Source organism: Mustela erminea, chromosome X (assembly GCF_009829155.1).
Source record: "Mustela erminea isolate mMusErm1 chromosome X, mMusErm1.Pri, whole genome shotgun sequence".
Taxonomy (NCBI): domain Eukaryota; kingdom Metazoa; phylum Chordata; class Mammalia; order Carnivora; family Mustelidae; genus Mustela; species Mustela erminea.
In genome coordinates this window covers 45809890-45828846 of record NC_045635.1, presented here as the reverse complement: position 1 = coordinate 45828846, position 18957 = coordinate 45809890, and the positions used below count along the sequence as shown (strand labels likewise).

Genomic DNA, 18957 nt, shown 5'->3' with positions numbered 1-18957 from the left:
GGCCCTGGGAAGCCAGGGAGGCAGGGTAGGCTCCCTCAGGGCCACATGTGTGACCACTCTGTATGTCCCCTTTCCACGTGGCCAGGGGTGAGCCGAAGACCTGGTATGGGGTACCCTCCCTTGCGGCAGAACATTTGGAAGAGGTGATGAAGAAGTTGACACCTGAGCTCTTTGATAGCCAGCCTGACCTCCTGCACCAACTTGTCACCCTCATGAATCCCAACACCCTCATGTCCCATGGTGTGCCGGTGAGTGCTCAGGAAATAGGGACAAAGGGTAGGAATGATGTAGCATGTCCTTTGTGCCGGTGGTTGTGGTGGTCATGGTCATTGTCATGGTGGTCATCATGTGGAATCTACTCCTGCCTCTTTCTCATTCCTGTTCCATTTTATTTTGACAACTGTAATAGAGACTCTCATAGTGGTTAGATACGCAATGTGATGGTGAGCCCACTAGGCCATGCATTTGAGGGTGACACCTCAGGATGGCTTCTTTTCATGTCTGTATTCTACCCAGTGGAAGAGGGAAATGGGAGAAGGACAGGGCAAGACAAGTCTCCTTATTTTTAAAGACCTACATCGTTTCCATTCATCTCCTGTTAGTCACAAGGCCACATCCAGCTGCAGAGAAGACTGGAAAATGTGATTCTTACCCTGGATGGTAATGTACCAGTTACAAATTCATACTGTTGTGAAAGAGGGTGAGAATGAATAATGGGTAATTAGCCCAGTCTGACTTGTTCTATATAGTAGCCCTTCTGGGAGTGATGGGTAGGTTTTTTACTTATGTAACAGATGGTAAGTTCTATGGTAGTAATTCTTCTGCAAAATGTAAGTGTATCAAGTCAACATGTTATACACTTACATAGTTGTATGTCATATTTCAAGTTTTAGGAGGTACATAATCTCTTTTTAAAAAGTGCTAATATCCATCAACATTTAAAATTTTAAAAGTTGAGGGGTGCCTGGGTGGTGCAGTCGTTAAGCATCTGCCTTTGGCTCAGGTCATAATCCCAGGACCCTGGGATCAAGCCCCACGTCAGGTTCCTAGCTCAGCAGGAAGCCTGCTTCTCCCTCTCCCCATGCTTGTATTCCCTCTCTCACTGTGTCTCCCTCTGTCAAATAAATAAAATCTTTAAATAAATAAAAATAAATAAACAAAGTTGAACCCAGAGTCCTAGACTGAACCTATTCTCCTCCTCTGTGGACTCCTCTCCCACTCCATAAAATGTTTCGTTGCTATACAGTCTGGCTTGCCTATAAGGGAATTTCTGGCGTTAGCTGATCAGCCAGTTTTCTGGTGTGGATCTTAAGACAGCCTGATCAGTTCTTTAGGAACAGTAGTTAGTACATCCTCCACCTGTGTTTTGAGTCTTATTGTGTGCTGCTCCTCCTCCCCACTTCCTTCGACTCCCCTCCCCATGTGTCCCCCCGCCGCTACCACCTTGGCTGCCCTGTCATTTAGTCTAATGGACACGATATGGCAGGCAGTCACTACATACTGAATTAATATCTCCTTGAGATCCCCAATCATCTGTACAGTAGAGCTTTGGACTAGGTCAGTAGTTCTCACCCACACTTCTTCTTGCCTTCAACCTGTTTTGATATACTACATACCCTACAGTATTTTTTATTGTATACTTTAGTGATACTTAACTAATCATTGAGGGATCTAGGGAATTAGAGGAAGTGTATCCCACAGCAGTTCAGGCAGCCTTCCTCTACTGGAGGCAGTGGGGGCTAGGGTATCCTTTTCCCTCACAGCCTCACTCCGTTTAAGAACGACTGGACTCGAGACGTAGAGGTGATCAAGGGCCCTTCCACTTCTGCTCTTCATAAGTAGGTGTCAGGTCTGAGTTTTCCTCACATTCCTTTCTTCCTGACCCACAGCACAGCCTTAGTCCTTGCCTACAGTGTCAAGAAAAATTACAAGAGTGGAAGAGGATCGTTAAGGATTTAGGCAGCTAAGATATATAGCTGTTTAATTCTTCCTCTTTTTAAGAAAACTTTAATACAGATTTTTTAAACATGTGCTCTTTGCTTCCACCTCCACAGCATTTGTCCTGGTCATGGCTCACCAGCTTTTCTGGCCAGCTGCTGCTTCACCCCCCACCCCCACCCCCGGCCTTGCCCCCCCTGTAGGTGGTTCCCACCAGCTCCAGGCTCTCTGGACTTGGCAGTATCCCTTCAATCCAAGGCATTTGATTTTCATATTCTCATGCTGGCAGGCTGTAGTTGGGCCAGCTGAAGCTCCCCAAGGAGCTATCTTTAGTCCACTCCCTCCCCCTTTCCCCTAGGGTGGAAGGCAGCCATTTCTTTTTATAGCTATATAGAGTAAGTATTATTTTCATTATAAAAGAAATCTGTTCCCTTTCCAGAAAATGGAAATTTAGAGTGGTCATCCCTATTTCCTCCACACTTCATTATGTTTCTGTTATTTTTCTACATGAATTTTGACATAACAATAATCAGTGTATGGATATTGTCATTTCTTTTTAAGTCTAAATGATCTAGAACAGCACTGTCCAATTTGGTAGCCACTAGCCACATGTGGCTGCTGAGCACTTGAAACATGGCTAATCTCATTTGAAGTGTGCTGAAAGTATAAAACACATGTTGGATGTCAAGGCTTAGTATGAAAATATCTCACTATTAGTACTTTTATATACCATTTACACATTGAAATGGTAATATTATAGATATATTAAAATACATTGAAGTTAGTTTCACCTGTTTCTACTTTTTTAATGTGGCTACTAGAGTATTTAAAATATATATATGGTTGGCGTTATATTTCTATTGGATCATGCTGGTCTAGAATGATTTTTGCTTCCTTACTGTGAACTCTGTAACCGTCTTTAAAAAAAAAAAAAACAACACTGCAACTTTAGTGCAATATAATTTACATACCATAAAATTCACCCATTTTAAGTGCACATAGTTCATTGAATTTATAGAGTTGTGCTACCATCACCACAATCCAGTTTTAGAACATTTGTCACCCCAGAAAGATCCTTTGTGCCCTTTTGTAGTCAGTCTCCATTCCAATCCCTAGTCCCAGGCAACCACTCATCTGCCTTCTGTCTCTAGAGATTTTCCTTTTCTAGACAGTTCACATACACAGGATAATATGTAGTCTTTCGCATGAAACTTACTTCAGTTCGCATATGTTTTCGAGGTTCATCCATGTTGTAGCATGTGTCAGAACTTTGTTCCTAAATTTATGATTGAATACTACATTTTATGGAAGTACCACATTTTGTTTATCCATTCACCATTCGATGGACATTGGGTCATTTTTAATGACTGCAGAATGTAAGGAGAGCCTTTTTAGATAACTGCATAGGAAATAGTAAAGGGACATGGCCAAAGTGAGGGTGGAAGAGTTAGGAGCCTTAAATTCTATTTCTGGCTCTGCTGCTTAAAGCTTCTCTGAGACTCAGCTTTCGCATCTATAAAATTAACTGGGTCTAGATAGTTCAGCAAGTATTGCTACAACTCCCCCTCTGTGTACAAAGCCTCTGGCCAACACCTTGAAGACAAATAAACTGGTCCCTGCCTTTGGGTATGTGCAGTTGAGTGGAGAATAAAGGTGAGTAAATGTTAGAGGTGCTTCAAAAGGACAACAGACTGGGTCATTAGAAACCAGGGGGTCAGGAAAGCATTTGTAGAAGTGGTGATCCTTGAGGGAAGATAAGAGTTTGCCTGTTGGAACCTTGGAGCCTTGGCTACATCATGTGGACATGGGGTTTCAAGTAAGGGGTTCTCAGCCATGGGCTTGCCGGTCAGATTTGCGTTTTTTGGAAGATCATTCTAGTGCTTAGTAATGGGAACCAGTTCAATAATCCGAGCAGAAATTCTGGTGTTGCCTGCCCTTAAGTAGGGATAGATTTGCAAAGAAGAAAATGTATTGGAGGTGGGAACTGATGTATGACCTGAATAATGTGGAGATGTGTTCATGAATGGGCAGATTCAGTATTGTGAGGATGTTAATTCTCTCCATAGTAATCTAGAATCCTCACAGAGGAATTGTTGGGTTGAAGGGTATAAACATTTTAGGTTCTTGATCTGTATCAACAATTTGGTTTTCCAGAGAGTAGAAGTTACTGGTACCATTACCAGCAGTATACCTATTTCACTGTGTATTCATCAGCACCAAATGTTCATCCTAAAAACCTTTGTGGGATTCCTCCTATAGACTGCAAATTAAACATGCATGTGGCTGCTTCCATTCCTTTCTGAAACTCTGCTCAAATGACACGAGGTTTTTTGGGGTTTTTTGTTCGTTTGTTTGTTATTTTAAGGTTTAAAAAATGACTAAAATGGAGAAAACGAGAGGATACAGCGATAAAATTCTTGAAGCTAGAAAATAAATGAGGTAACTGAGTCTTAGGCCAGTATTGAGACATCTGAGAACCAACCAACCTGATTTATACCTCAGGAATCCTCTAAAGGTTCAGTAGTCAGTGACACCAGGCATTCTGGGAAGAAAGATAGATGAAAATAAGGATTGGTTCATGTCTATATAGGAAGCTATGAGGTCCCCTTCCACACTGGGCAGCTGGAAGTGTGACCATCCCACACTAAAGAAAAAGACTTTACTTTTGAAGAGATTATAATAAAAGATCTCTGGACTGAGGTCTTCTAGGTACAGTTGAGGGTGGAGGTAATAGTGACAAAAGTAGGATTCATCATTGTGTATGTAGTGGATGCCAAGGTTCCCAGCTGTCTTCTTCCACTTGGCTCTTAGAACACTGGCAGACAGATCTTCCTTCAGGCCAAAAATGAGAGAGTTTTCTCTGGAGAATATGAGTGGCCCAAAAAGAAAAACCCAGTGGCACTTCCAGATTACCTTACAGTGAAGCTCACAGTTGACACACTTCACCAGTATACTCGGAACTCCCATTCAGCTTTTCCATTTCTAACTCTTAAAGTTGACAGTCACAGATTAACAGCTGAGGAAACTCTAGAACAATCAAACAAAGCAACTTGGATAAACAGGTGTTAGGCAGGCAGAGAAATAAACTTCAAAAAGGGAAAGAAACCTCATGAAGCTCTTCAGAGATAGTATATAGTGCCAACTGAAGAAAGAACAGGATACTATTTGAAAACATTCTGAGAACAAAAAAGAGGTCTTGGAAATTAAAACTGTGATAGTAAAAGGGGAAGAAAAAAGTTTAGAAGATAAATATTTAAGGAAATCCCTCAGAAAATAGAATAAAAAATAAAGATGGGGAAATGGTAAAGTTGAAAGGAGATTTTGCTCAGAAGGTTCAATGTGCAAATAATGAGTTCTGAAAAGAGAATAGATGAAAACAAAGAAATTATTAATGAAATTATTTAAGAAAATTTCCCTGAACCAAAAGACTGAGTTTTCAGAGTCAAAGGGCCTATCTAGTACATGAATGAAAATAGATGCACACCAAGGTGTAGCTGGTGAATTTTTAATTCAAAGCATTAGAAACCAGAATGGCTTAAGACTTTTCAAAAGCAGCACCAGAATCTAGAAGACTAGCACCATGCCTTCAAAATGGTTTTCAGTTTAGAATTCTACATGGTCAAATTATGAAGTACAAGAGTAGAGACAATTGAAAAAAAAAAAAAAATTCTTTATACCACTTCCTGGGAAGCTATTGGAGAATGTGCTCAAGTATAGCCAAAGAGTAAACACCGAGAAAGAGGAAGACCTGGGTTCTAGGGAGCAGGAGAGATCATCACGGGAGAGGGACGGTCTGGGGAAGACAGCTGGTTCAGGTTGGAACAGATCATAGGGCTCTGCTGCAGAAAGGTGAAAACTGACAGGCAAGAGCAGGGTTGGACACTTGTCTTAAAGGTTGGGATTAAATTGCTAAGACATGTGCAGAAAACTATGCAAACTGAGAAATTATAGAAGGTTATCTTTAAAGTCTAGAGGCAGGTTATATAGGGCTGTTAAGGTAAATGCCAGAATAATCAGAAGAGGTGAAAGTCATTGGCTCTGGGGAGTGGAGAATGGCAGGGACTACTGATTTTAAAACATATCTTGTAGACCATTTGGCTCTTAGAACTGCCTATGTGACTAATAAAAGTAATTATTAATGAAAAAGCCATTGCCAGCTTAATGAAAAGTGGTATTTTAAATTTTATATAAAAGTAGAAAAGTTGAGATGTTTTGGTATGTACATTTCCTACTTTTGACTCAAATCTTCCTGTTGCTGGCAACATAAATCTCAACTTTGAGAGCCGAGGCCAGTGGTCCTTTCTTTTTGGAGGAACTGAGAATCTGTTGTCACACTGTTCCTTCAGGCTCTCCTCTCTCCTTTGTTTCCTTAAGGATCCTGCTCTTAAATCAAGTTTCTCCTGACTCTGGAAAACCTATCTCAGTGACCTTGGCCTTCTTCTTCCTCAGGTTGTCCGCACAAACCAGTGTGCAGGAGAATTCGTCATTACCTTCCCTCGTGCTTACCACAGTGGCTTCAACCAAGGCTACAACTTTGCAGAGGCTGTCAACTTTTGCACTGCTGACTGGGTGAGTCGGGGGTGTGGTGGGCTGGCAGGGAAAAGCAGGAGGCTTGTGGAGAAGCTGAGGCACCACAGCCTTCAGACTTGGCCACACTCAGCCTTGAATCTGTCCACAGTTGCCAGCTGGGCGCCAGTGCATTGAGCACTATCGCCGGCTCCGAAGATACTGCGTCTTCTCCCATGAGGAGCTCATCTGTAAGATGGCCGCCTGCCCAGAGAAGCTGGACCTGAACCTGGCAGCAGCTGTGCATAAGGAAATGTTCATCATGGTGCAGGAGGAACGGCGTCTACGAAAGGCCCTGCTTGAGAAGGTAGGGTGGAAGAAGAGGGCCCTGAATTAGGCATGCTATCCTGGTAAAAGTGGGGGAAGGCAAAAGTAGACGTAGCTTCTATTCTTGGGGTATAGTAAAAAGAACTAGATCCATCTGGATTGGAAATCACATTCCAGGGCTCCTGGGTGGCTCAGCTGGTTAAGGGTCTGACTTGGGCCCAGGTCATGATCCCAGGCTGGGATCAAGTCCCACGTTGCATTCCCTGCTCAGCAGGGAGTGTGCTCGTCTCTTTCCCTCTGTTCCTCCCGCTGCTTGTGCTCTTTCTGGCTCACGCTCTCTCTCTCAAATAAGTAAAATCTTCAAAAAAAAAATCACATTCCATTCTCTGCTCTGCCATTTATCAACAACTATGAGCAAGTTAATTTACTTCACTGTCAGTATCCGCCTCTGAAAAATGGGGATTATGATGTTTGTCTTTTGGGATAGTTGATAGATTAAAGATTATGTTTATTAAGTAATTGACACATAGCAAGTGCTGTTGTCACTGCTGTTTGTCATTGTTTAATTAACCCAACAGGACAGGCTGGCATATGAAACTATAACTGCTGATTTAGCTGGGTGGCTTAATTTCAGGTTATTTAACCTCTGATAGTCTCACTTTCCCACTCTGTAAAATGAGAATAAATACCTAACTTGCAAGGGAATTATAAAGCTTGAGGAAGGTGATTTATGTCAATGCATTTACTAATTGGCCTTGCATTTTAATAGCTGCTATTATTGGTAATATTAATACATGAAGAAAATGATTGAAATATGGAACATTTCTTAGGAAGTGCCCGTTATATTACATTCAGATGATTTAGTAGTTCATACTGGGGTGATACTTCCAAATACAAGGCAGTCCTCCTTTACTTTTTTTATTTTTTTAAAAAAGATTTTATTTATTTATTTGACAGAGATCACAGGTAGGCAGAGAAGCAGGCAGAGAGAGAGGAAGAAGCAGGCTCCCTGCCGAGCAGAGAGCCTGATGCGGGGCTCAGTCCCAGGACCCTGGGATCATGACCTGACCCGAAGGCAGAGGCTTTAACTCACTGAGCCACCCAGGCGCCCGTATTTTATTTTTTTAAGGTAGTCCTCCTTTATTCTCTCATAAGCGTGTGGTCAGTTGTGTTTATAGTTGAGTGGGACTGCTACTCGTATAGTTCAGCTGCCTTCCTAAAGCCGCACACTTGCCCAATTAGGAAGTAACTTGGTAAGAGTCCTCTGTAGTATTACAAAGGAATGCTGGTCCTGAGGGACCCCTTGATGCCCATTTAGGGTAACACTTTCTTATTTTAAAGCTCATTTATAACTTTCCCGTGAGTATGGGCTATAAGGAGAACTTGAACTGTGGTAATGTTGGAAGTTTATGTTGTTAGTTGGTAACCCCCTGGGCTTTCCCAGGCATCATTTTCTCTCTCCCTTCAATACTGTTATTAAATGACCCTGGGGTTGTTCCAGACTATAAGAAGGGAGTCAAAGCAAGGTGGGAAGACTAGGTATTCTCATCCTGACATTGAGAAGTATTTATACTTGGCTCTTACTTTAGAGAAGGGTTCTGGACCACCCCTCACAGTCTTAAAATCTGTAAAAGGGGTGGGTGTGTGTGTGTGTGTGTGTGTATTTGAATAATTTTATAGGGAGAGTGCTCCTAGCTCACATCCAGTTCTCAGAGGAATCTGTGATCCAAAAATGCCTAGAGGTTGCATCAGAACTTAGAGCATTCTCTGGCTTTAAAGTTAAAATACACTGTAGTCAGATTCTTATTTTGAGCAGGTTACAGACCCTCTTTCTGAGACTTAGTTTCCTCCTTAGTAAAATGGGATAGGCCTATGAAATAGGTATCCTTAATATGAAAATTAGAGCTAATAATAGTAAATATTTGGTTTCCGCAAACTTCTAACTGGAATATGGCCTTGACCAACATCTCTTCATTTCCCACACTCCCCAGCCCTTGAAAACTACCATGCTACTCTTGTTTCTGTGAGTTTGGCTTTTTTAGATTCCACATATAAGTGACATTTTATAGTCTTTTGTCTTTCTGTGTCTGACTTAGTATAATGCTCTCAGGGTCCATCCATGTTGTTAAAATTGGCAGTATTTCCTCCTTTCTCATGGCTGGATAATAGTCCGTTGTATGTCTATATTGTGTCTTCTTGATCTGTTCATCCACTGATGGACTCTCAGGTTGTTTCTGTATCTTGGCTGTTGTGAAAAATTCTGCAGTGACCATGGGAGTGCAAGTACCTCTTTTGAGATTCTGATTTCATTTCCTTTGGATATATATCCAGAAGTAAGATTGCTAGATTATAGGGTAGTTCTGTTTTGAATTTTTTTGAGGAACCTCCATCATGTTTTCCAGGTAGTGTTATCAATTTACATTCCCACCAACAGTGCATGAGGGTTCCTTTTGCTTCATATCCCTTGCTAACAGTTATTATCTCTTGTCTTTTTAGTAATAGCCATTCTGACAAGTGTAAGGTGATACTTTGATTTGCATTTCCCTGATGATGATGATTGTCACATTGAGCATCTTTTCATGTACTTCTTGGCCATTTGTATCTCTTTGGAAAATGTCTGTTCACGTTCTCTGCCTATTTTTAATCAGATTGTTTGTGGGGGTTTTTTGCTATTGACATTGGATGAGTTCCTTATATATCCCTTTATCAAAAAGATGGTTTACAAATAGTTCTCCCATTCCATAGGTTTCCTTTTCATTTTGTTGATGATTTCTTTTGCTGTGCAGATGCTTTATAGCTTAATGTAGTCCCACTTATTTCTGCTTTTGTTGCTTGTGCTTTAGATATCCTATCCAAGAAGTCATTGCCAACCAGTGTCAAGGAACTTTACCACTATGTTTTCTTCTAGGAGCTTTGCAGTTTTAGGTATCATGTTTAAATCTTTAATCAATTTCAAGTTCATTTTCGTGAGTGGTATAAGGACCCACATTTGTTCTTCTGCTCATTGTTACTCAGTTTTCTCAGTGCCACTTATTGAAGAGACTATCCTTTCCTTGTTGAGTATTTTTGGCTCTCTTACCAAGTGTTAGCTGACTGTATATGCAAGGGTTTATTTCTGGGGCTTAATTCTGTTCCACTGGTCTGTGTCATTTTTTATTTTAATTTTTACAGCTTTGTAGTGTAGTTTGAAATCAGGAAGTATGATACCTCCAGCTTTATTCTTCTTTCTCAAGATTGTTTTGGCTGTTATGGGTCTTTGGTGATTCCACTTATTCTAAATGTTAACGATACTTTTCTAAGTCCTTAGTTGCTGTACCTTTGTTAATCTTCATGACAACACAATGAAGATGGTGCCATTATCTCCCATTTTATAAGATGGGGAAATAGAAACCTAGAGAGGTGTAAATTTAATTTACTCCATGTCACACAGCTAGTAAGTGGCAGAGTGGGATTTGTAATGTACAACAGACTCCTATCTGATGCAGAGGTTAGGTGTTATAGTCAGTATAGAACAAAAACTGTTAGTCAAGAATTTCCCTTTAAAAATCCCTAAAATTGGCCATAATCCATAGCATCATATTGTCTTTCAGTTACTTCAGCATAGCTGTCTTTTCCTCCATTTTTGGAACAGGATTCTTTTTCTTCATCTGAGTAACAGATGAAGTCATTGGCATAGGTTTGGAAGCCGTGTTGTTGGAAAAAAAAAAAATAGTATCTTTAAACACTGGACACAAGCACAGAATTTTATTTCTGTGAGTTCTATATGTGCTTTGCAGTGTGTCCTGCCTGCCAAGCTGCCACCGCGGTGCCTGGAACACAGTGGGTGCTGAGTGACTACAAGCCAGCACAGCCTTGTTCACAGCCTTTTCCTTGGCCACTCCCACACAGTTCCACCTCTCTGGTGCCTTGGCCCACCACTTTCCTCATCTTCCCTCACCCTACAGGCCTTTTCTGTTGATCTGAATCGTGCCTGATTTTTTTTTTTTCCTCTCAGCCCACACTGATCTTGCCCTGGTTCATCTGATTTCCCCGTTTCAAGAGCTTGAACTTCACAGAGGCAGTATATTCTGTGGAGTTTGCTCTCCAGAACTCTCAGCACAGATTGGAGTCTGACTAAAGTGGGGTTCAGTCGTGGTAGAGATAGGGCCTATCTGCAGCCCTGTTCTGGTTCAATATAATGTGCATGGGTTGAATGCCCCCAGGGCATCACGGAAGCTGAGCGAGAGGCTTTTGAGCTGCTCCCAGATGATGAGCGCCAGTGCATCAAGTGCAAGACCACGTGCTTCCTATCAGCCCTGGCCTGCTATGACTGCCCAGATGGCCTTGTCTGCCTTTCCCACATCAATGACCTCTGCAAGTGCTCCAGTAGCCGGCAGTACCTGCGGTGAGCAGGGGACCTACTGAGGGAAGTGGTCTGAGCAGGGGGCTGCGGAGCTGGGCCAGACGTGTGCTTCCCTGCCATCCTCTTCCAGGTATCGATACACCTTGGATGAGCTCCCTGCCATGCTGCATAAGCTGAAGGTTCGGGCTGAGTCCTTTGACACCTGGGCCAACAAAGTTCGAGTGGCCCTGGAGGTGGAGGATGGGCGGAAGCGCAGTGAGTGATGGGGGGACGGAGGGACTCCACAGGCAAGTTCTCTTCCCTTTTCTTCTGTACTCCCCCACCCCCTTCCTTGGCCTTTACTCAATACTGCCTACTCCTTGCTGCTTTCATTCTCTCTCCAGGCCTTGAAGAGCTGAGGGCGCTAGAGTCCGAGGCCCGTGAACGGAGGTTCCCGAACAGTGAGCTATTGCAGCGACTGAAGAACTGCCTGAGCGAGGCAGAGGCTTGCGTGTCCCGGGCTCTGGGACTCGTCAGCGGCCAAGAAGCTGGGTATGGCAGTGGGAAGTGGCAGGCTCAGATTCTGCCTGCTGTGGACTCTGAGTGCCACTTAGGCAGATGACGTCAGCAGGAAGCTGACAAGTACGGTGGCGCAAGGTGGCCTAAGAGGTATTGGGAGGGCAAGGAGATCAGGCAACTAGAATGGAGAAGAGTGCTAAAAAAGCTAGAAAAGGTTCTTTTTATCAGTACCTGGAGATTTCCAGCGGGCTTAGGGATTTTATGGGCAAAGAGGAGTTGTGGAAAGCTTAGGGACAGGAAGAGAAGCATCAGCCTGATCAGAGAGTTCAGAATAGAGGATGAGTTGAAAAGTCCAGCTTCTATTACCGTCATTTAATTTCTAAGCTACCCCCCACCCAATATATCCTGTATTCCCCTCTTCTCATTCTTTGCTTTCATCATATGAATGTGTTGGTTTCTTACACCCCCTCCCCCCCCCAATCTGGACAGTTGATGGGCACTGTGGAGTAGGAAAGATCAAGGTGGGCAGGTATGAGGAAAAGCATTGGGTCTGAGCACAGAGATGGAGGGAGGGGACTGGGTTTGGACCTGAAACCCCACATGTGAAACTCCATAGGCCCCACAGGGCGGCTGGTCTACAGATGACCCTGGCTGAGCTCCGGGCCTTTCTGGACCAGATGAACAACCTGCCTTGTGCCATGCACCAGATTGGGGATGTCAAGGTGAGGAGGAGTGCACTCAGAGTGCTGATGAGGGTTCAGGGGGATTGGGAGACCTGAGCAGCAGGCCACTCTTGTCTTCCTTAAATGTTAAATGTTAGGGCAAGACAGGATGCCCCTGTGAGAGTAACGGGAGCTGGGAGACAAGGAAGGCATAAGGGGCAGGTGATGTAAGTATGGGATGTGGAATCAAGAGGTAGAGATGTAAGAGGAGAAAGGAACAAGGTTGTTTGTGGGCCTGGAAAGCTGAGTCAAGTTGAGGAAGGGAGAGGAGAGGTGGGACAAAGGGCAGTAGACACCAGTGTGAGCGTAGGGGTTTGTGAGGAGGCCACGCATAGCAGAGTGTCTTTAGGGCAGAGGGTCTCCTGGTGTATACATCAGAATGCTCTAGGAATTTAAAGCATAGACTTCTGACCAAACCCTATTAAGACTCTCTAGAGGTGGGGCCCAGGAATCTGTGTTTTAACAAGTTCCCCACGGTATTCTAACGGGAAGGGAACCTTAGGGCATGGCAGAGGAGAGCACAGTCCATGTTAGGCTCTCTTCCCAAATACTGGAGGGTAAGTAGGTAGGTGGGGCAAGGTTTTGGTGGTGGGACCTCTGATGGGCCCAGCTGAGGAGTTTGTTCTTCCTCTGTATCCTGGTAGGGTATTCTGGAACAGGTGGAGGCCTACCAGGCTGAGGTCCGTGAGGCCCTGGCCTCATTGCCCTCCAGTCCAGGGCTCCTGCAGTCCCTGTTGGAGAGGGGGCAGCAGCTGGGGGTGGAGGTTCCTGAGGCCCAGCAGCTCCAGCGGCAGGTGGAACAGGCGCGATGGCTGGATGAGGTGAAACGCACATTGGCCCCTTCAGCCCGAAGGGGCACCCTGGCTGTCATGCGTGGACTGTTGGTCGCGGGTGCTAGCGTGGCCCCTAGCCCTGCTGTCGATAAGGCCCGGGCTGAGCTGCAGGAGCTGCTGACCATTGCTGAACGCTGGGAGGAGAAAGCCCACCTCTGCCTGGAGGCCAGGTAGGTTAACCACCCTTCCACCTATGCCCCAACCTTCACAGTTTAGTGGAAAAGCCAACAGTGATTCCCATGGGTGGGCTTGAGGACCAGACTCTGGTGTTGGTGTATTGACTTTCTTCCCTTATTTTGTTCCCTAGCTTTTTTTTTTTCTTTTTTTTTTTTTTTTAAATCTCCATGTATACCTAGAGGCAGAAATAGGCTTACGGGGAAGCAGAGATGGACAGATACAGAGATGCATAGAGGACTAGCTCCACAGGCTAATGTGGGCACACGCACAGGAGCAAAAGAACTAACAGGCAGATGGACAGATGTCAGGAAAAGCCACACACGGGGCAACCTGACAGACTACAACACCAGATGAATATCACCAGTCGTGTACGCAGTGCGAACAGGCTGGCAGACTGGCAGACAAGCAGAGGCTATGGTGGAAGTTGGGTGGGTGTGTGCGGTCTGGAACGGGCAGGACTGGCAGACCCCTGTAGGCAGAGTACTAGCTAGCGAGCAGGCCTAAGTGGCAGTTCCAGGGGCCCCTGCTGATACATCCGGTGGTCAGGCCAGGCTGCTTGTTAGGCAGGTCACTCGAGACTGAGGCCTCTATTTCCCCCTGTCTTTAGGCAGAAGCATCCACCAGCCACGCTTGAGGCCATAATCCACGAGGCAGAAAACATCCCTGTTCACCTGCCCAACATCCAGGCTCTCAAGGAGGCTCTCGCTAAGGCCCGGGCCTGGATTGCCGATGTGGACGAGATCCAGGTAAGGACCTTGTTGCCCCCTGGCCCTCCACCCTAGAGCTTCAGTCCAGCCAGGAGAACTGGCATATGTTGGGTTGTGCTGGGTTGGGTTGCCTTGAGAAGCAGGCACAGTACATTGAGAGGAGGGAAAATGCTTGGTGGTAAGCCATGTGATGCGGGCTCACAAGGCCAGCCTGAGGGTGGAGAGGTTGCAGAAAGGGTCAGAATGGTAGAGGCAGGGGAGGGTGTAAGGGGCAGACCACAACAAAGTGATGAGTCTGATGGTCATGGGGACTCACTGGATTATCTGCAGGCTGACCCAGTGGGTGCGGGAGTTGTAGGGTGCTTCCCTTAGCATGATCCCTCTTCTGTTCTGCCCGAAGACTGCAAGTCTAGTGCCTCTTCCCAGCTCAGGACCGGGCACAGAGAAACTTCAGTAGAGGATAGCAAGTTGACTTGAACTTTCTTTTGTCCCTGTCCCAGAATGGTGACCACTACCCCTGCTTGGATGACTTAGAGGGCCTGGTGGCTGTGGGCCGGGACCTACCCGTGGGGTTGGAGGAGCTGAGACAGCTAGAGCTGCAGGTACTGACAGCGCACTCCTGGAGGGAGAAGGCCTCCAAGACCTTCCTCAAGAAGAATTCTTGCTACACACTGCTGGAGGTGAGGCCTGGACCCTGATCCCCAGCCTCTCCTGCCTCCAGTCCTGCTGTTGTGAGATGGCTCAGAGGAGGATGTCGGGGTCGGGCAGGACTGGGAGTGGGAGGTAGGGGAAGCCTACTCATCTGCACCCTGTCTGCCTGCCTTAGGTGCTCTGCCCGTGTGCAGACGCCGGCTCCGACAGCACCAAGCGCAGCCGATGGATGGAGAAGGAGCTGGGCTTGTACAAATCTGACACAGAGCTGCTGGGACTGTCTGCACAGGACCTCAGGGACCCAGGCTCTGTGGTAAGGAGCTGGGGCCCACAGTGAGAGGAGAGCCTGGCAGTGATAAGTGTCTGAGGGGAGCAACTCTGGGCAGACTGCTTGCTCCCTGGGCCTTGCTTCTCCTAGTTCGGGAGTAGGATGTTAATGGTGTCAGAGCGGGGAGGGGATAGGCTGCTGATCTCTTCTCCTGCTGTCCTGGGCATGCCAGATCGTGGCCTTCAAGGAGGGGGAACAGAAGGAGAAGGAGGGTATCCTGCAGCTGCGTCGCACCAACTCCGCCAAGCCCAGTCCACTGGCGTCATCGGCCACGGCTTCCTCTGCAACCTCTGTCTGTGTGTGTGGGCAGGTGCCAGCTGGGGTGGGAGCTCTGCAGTGTGACCTGTGCCAGGACTGGTTCCATGGGCGATGTGTGTCGGTACCCCGCCTCCTCAGCTCCCCAAGGCCCAGTCTCACCACCTCCCCACTGCTGGCCTGGTGGGAGTGGGACACCAAATTCTTGTGTCCGCTGTGCATGCGCTCACGGCGCCCGCGCCTGGAGACCATCCTGGCACTGCTGGTGGCCCTGCAGAGACTGCCTGTGCGGCTGCCTGAGGGCGAGGCCCTGCAGTGTCTCACAGAGAGGGCCATCAGCTGGCAAGGCCGCGCCAGGCAGGCTTTGGCCTCTGAGGATGTGACTGCTCTGTTGGGACGGCTGGCTGAGCTTCGCCAGCGGCTGCAGGCTGAACCCAAGCCTGAGGAGCCCCCTACCTACCCTTCAGCCCCTGCCTCTGACCCTCTCAGAGAAGGCAGTGGCAAGGATATGCCCAAGGTGAGCTGCCCGACCCAGCTCTTGCCCTCACATTCCTATCTCCTAGCCCCTGCCCCCGTGTAGGCTCCAGCCCTGTCTCTGTTCTCTGACTTTGATCTCTCTTGGCCTGGCCTCCCTGCCCCATTCTACATTCTGTCCAGATCCTCAGACTGCTCCCTGCCGCAGTCTGTCTGCTCTCCTCCTCCAGGAGGCGCAGCTTCCCAAATCTGGGTTCGGTGGGGAATAGGACCTCGTTCTCCAATTACCACCATCCATCCTTGCTCTCCTTGGCAGGTCCCGGGCTTGCTGGAGAACGGAGACAATGTGACCAGTCCTGAGAAGGTAGCCCCTGGGGAGGGCTCAGGTAAGAGAGGTAGGTCTAGGTGTGGGTAGGCTGTTTTTTTGCATATCCCCAGTGACCCCTGTGTTCCTCAGCTCTGTGGTGGTGGTGGTGGGGATACAACCAGGAGCAGCCTCTAACCCAGCCTGTCCCTGCAACCCACCAGACCTGGAGCTGCTGTCCTCACTGTTGCCACAGTTGACTGGCCCCGCATTAGAGCTGCCTGAAGCAACCCGGGCCCCTCTGGAGGAGCTCATGTTAGAAGGGGACCTGCTTGAGGTGACCCTGGATGAAAACCACAGCATCTGGCAGCTACTGCGGGCTGGGCAGCCTCCAGATGTAGAGCGGATCCGCACGCTTCTGGAGGTGAGGACAGGGATCGTGGACAGGGCCAGGAGGTCAGGCCAAGGAGGCAGAGATCCCCGGCCTGACCACTGGCCCGCGCCTCTTTCTGCCTGTCTGATACACAGCTGGAGAAGGCAGAGCGCCATGGGAGCCGGGCACGGGGCCGGGCATTGGAGAGGCGGCGACGGCGGAAGGTGGATCGGGGTGGGGAGGGCGATGACCCAGCCCGAGAGGAGCTAGAGCCAAAGAGGGTACGGAGCTCAGGGCCAGAGGCCGAGGAGGCCCAGGAGGAGGAGGAGCTGGAGGAGGAGACTGGGGGTGAGGGCCCCCCCCAACCCCTGCCCACCACTGGCAGCCCCAGCACCCAGGAGAACCAGAATGGCTTGGAGCCGGCGCTAGGGGCCACTTCAGGCCCCGCGGCCCCTTTCTCTACTCTGACTCCTCGGCTGCATGTGCCCTGCCCACAGCAGCCACCTCAGCAACAGTTGTGACAGTGGCTGAGCCTAGCACAGACCCCCAACAAAGACCCCCCCTTGGCCTCAAGGATCCTCTTTCTGACCATCAAGCCTGCTTCTTGGGAGGTGGGCAAGAAGGGGGGATGGCCACCCCCCCCCCCAGCCCACCCCTGAGTCCCTTGACTTTTATATTCTGACTCCAAGGTATTGTTCAGACCTCAGCTCCTGGGGGCCGGCCCCTGGAGTCCCCCTCCCTGGTAGCCTCTAACCAGCATTCCCAGACACCTGAGGCAGATAGATGGATGGGCAGGTGGGCAGGGGGGTGGCTGGGGCTGGGCCAGTACCATTCCAGAGACAAGGCCAGTGCGTATGCAAACTGGGGGAAACTCCTCTCCCTTCGCTCCCCAGTTCTGGCCCTGGCCAGGCCATGCTACACTAACCTCACCTCCCTCTCCCTCTCACTCTTTCTCCTCCTTCCCCTTTCCTGCCTCCCCACCCCGCCCACTTGCTCTCCCCTTCCCTCTCCTCTCCTCTCTTCCCTCCCCCCTTCCCCTGACTGTTCTACCCAGGAGGAGGAAACTTCACATAGCTGTGCCCACAGTTTTTATTTTAAATGAATTTGGTTGGGAGCTGAGCTGGCTCCCTGTTATCTGAAGAAAGCTTTTGGTGCTTGTCCTCACAATCACCTTGACCTTCTCTCCCTGTCCTACCCTGTCTCCTTTCCTCCTCCTGGGTTCATGTTGTAATAAAAGAAGATTGTTGGTGTGTAATTAATTTGTTCAAAAAAAAAAAAAAAGCAAAACAAGAAACTTGGTTCCAACTGAAGCCTATTTTAATTTTATTTTATTATTTTCCTCTTGTTAGAAATAAAACCCTTAGCAACATTTTTTTGAAATATGTTTCTGAAGTGCATTTCTCTTTGAAGGGGGAGAACAGTGCCTCCATCACCTGTCAGCGGAGCAGCTGCAGTGCTGGCGGGAGCACTAGGGCTGAAGTCTGGGAGCTCTGGGTTCTGAAAACAAGTTCTACCGGGTTCTCCTTACCTGTGGGCAAGACATCCTGAGTCTCCCCCCTACCCCATCCCCAGACCAGTTTTCCCCATCTCCCAACAGGTGGGCCTGACACCTCTCACCTAAACTTCTGCCACAGTCCCCTCCAACCTTACACCCTCCAGTCCATCTTCCTCAAGCCCCCCAGAGGCATTTTTGGTTTTGGCTTTATTGAGATATAATTTATACATCGTAAAGTTTACCTGTTTTAAATGTAAAATCCAGTGATTTAGAGCGATGTTTCTAAAGTACAGATCTGATCATGTCACTGTTACTGCTTAAAACCATCCATGATGCTTTATTGCCCTTAAGATCAAGGTTATATTTATAATCTCATTCTTTCTGGAATGCTTTCCTGTCCAACCCATATGCCATGTTCAGGGATGCTTCCCTGACTTTTCTTTACCCTAAAGGGTTTCTTCTGCCCCTGTGAATGGAGACTAAAGCTCAGATGTGTGGTCATTTGCAGCCCAAGTTCACTTTTACAGCTTTATTGTGATATAATTTATACATCGTACAGTTTACCCACTTAAAGTATACAATTCAGTGGCTTTTAGTATATTCTAGTTGTGCAACTGTCACTGCAAAATATTTTAGAATGTTTTTTCATCATTCCAAAATGAAACCACACTCCTTAGGCATTACCCCTGTCCCCCCAGCCCCCAGCCCCCACCCCCCTGGCCCTTCAACCCTAGGCTACTACTAATCTATATGGATTTGCCTATTTTGGACATTTTATATAAATGGAATCATACAATTTGTGATCCTTTGTGACTGTGTTCTTTCACTTAGCGTGATGGTTTCAAGCTGAGTTTGCTTTTAAATGTAGATATGAATGGTTCCTTTATATTGGACAGAGTCCCCCCACCCCTTTCTGGGCCCCAGAATTTTGTTTTGCTTTTCAGATTTCATTTATTTAGAGAGAGAATGAGTGTGTGTGTGAGCGGGAGAGAGGGGCAGAGGGAGAGAGTCTCAAGCAGACTCCTTA

At 47.1% G+C, this 18957-nt stretch overlaps 1 protein-coding gene across 7 annotated transcripts in view; it reads left to right on the top strand.

The window, feature by feature from the left end:
- KDM5C (lysine demethylase 5C) overlaps positions 1–18730 on the top strand; it is a 32376-nt gene extending 13646 nt beyond the window's left edge. For 2 of the 7 annotated variants that reach the window (XM_032329680.1, XM_032329679.1), the window contains exons 12-26: positions 86–248; positions 6388–6507; positions 6617–6811; positions 10974–11155; positions 11244–11368; positions 11497–11644; positions 12228–12333; positions 12978–13336; positions 13951–14089; positions 14551–14730; positions 14877–15014; positions 15202–15801; positions 16075–16153; positions 16287–16486; positions 16591–17716. In XM_032329680.1, coding sequence (XP_032185571.1) covers positions 86–248; positions 6388–6507; positions 6617–6811; positions 10974–11155; positions 11244–11368; positions 11497–11644; positions 12228–12333; positions 12978–13336; positions 13951–14089; positions 14551–14730; positions 14877–15014; positions 15202–15801; positions 16075–16153; positions 16287–16486; positions 16591–16956 — 3100 coding nt within the window. In that variant the 3' untranslated portion in view covers positions 16957–17716. Of the gene's footprint in view, positions 1–85; positions 249–6387; positions 6508–6616; positions 6812–10973; positions 11156–11243; positions 11369–11496; positions 11645–12227; positions 12334–12977; positions 13337–13950; positions 14090–14550; positions 14731–14876; positions 15015–15201; positions 15802–16074; positions 16154–16286; positions 16487–16590; positions 17717–17845 lie in introns of those variants that run through there. The other 5 variants (XM_032329682.1, XM_032329681.1, XM_032329683.1 and 2 more) reach the window with 4 other exon arrangements.
- The last annotated feature ends 227 nt before the right edge of the window (positions 18731–18957 follow it).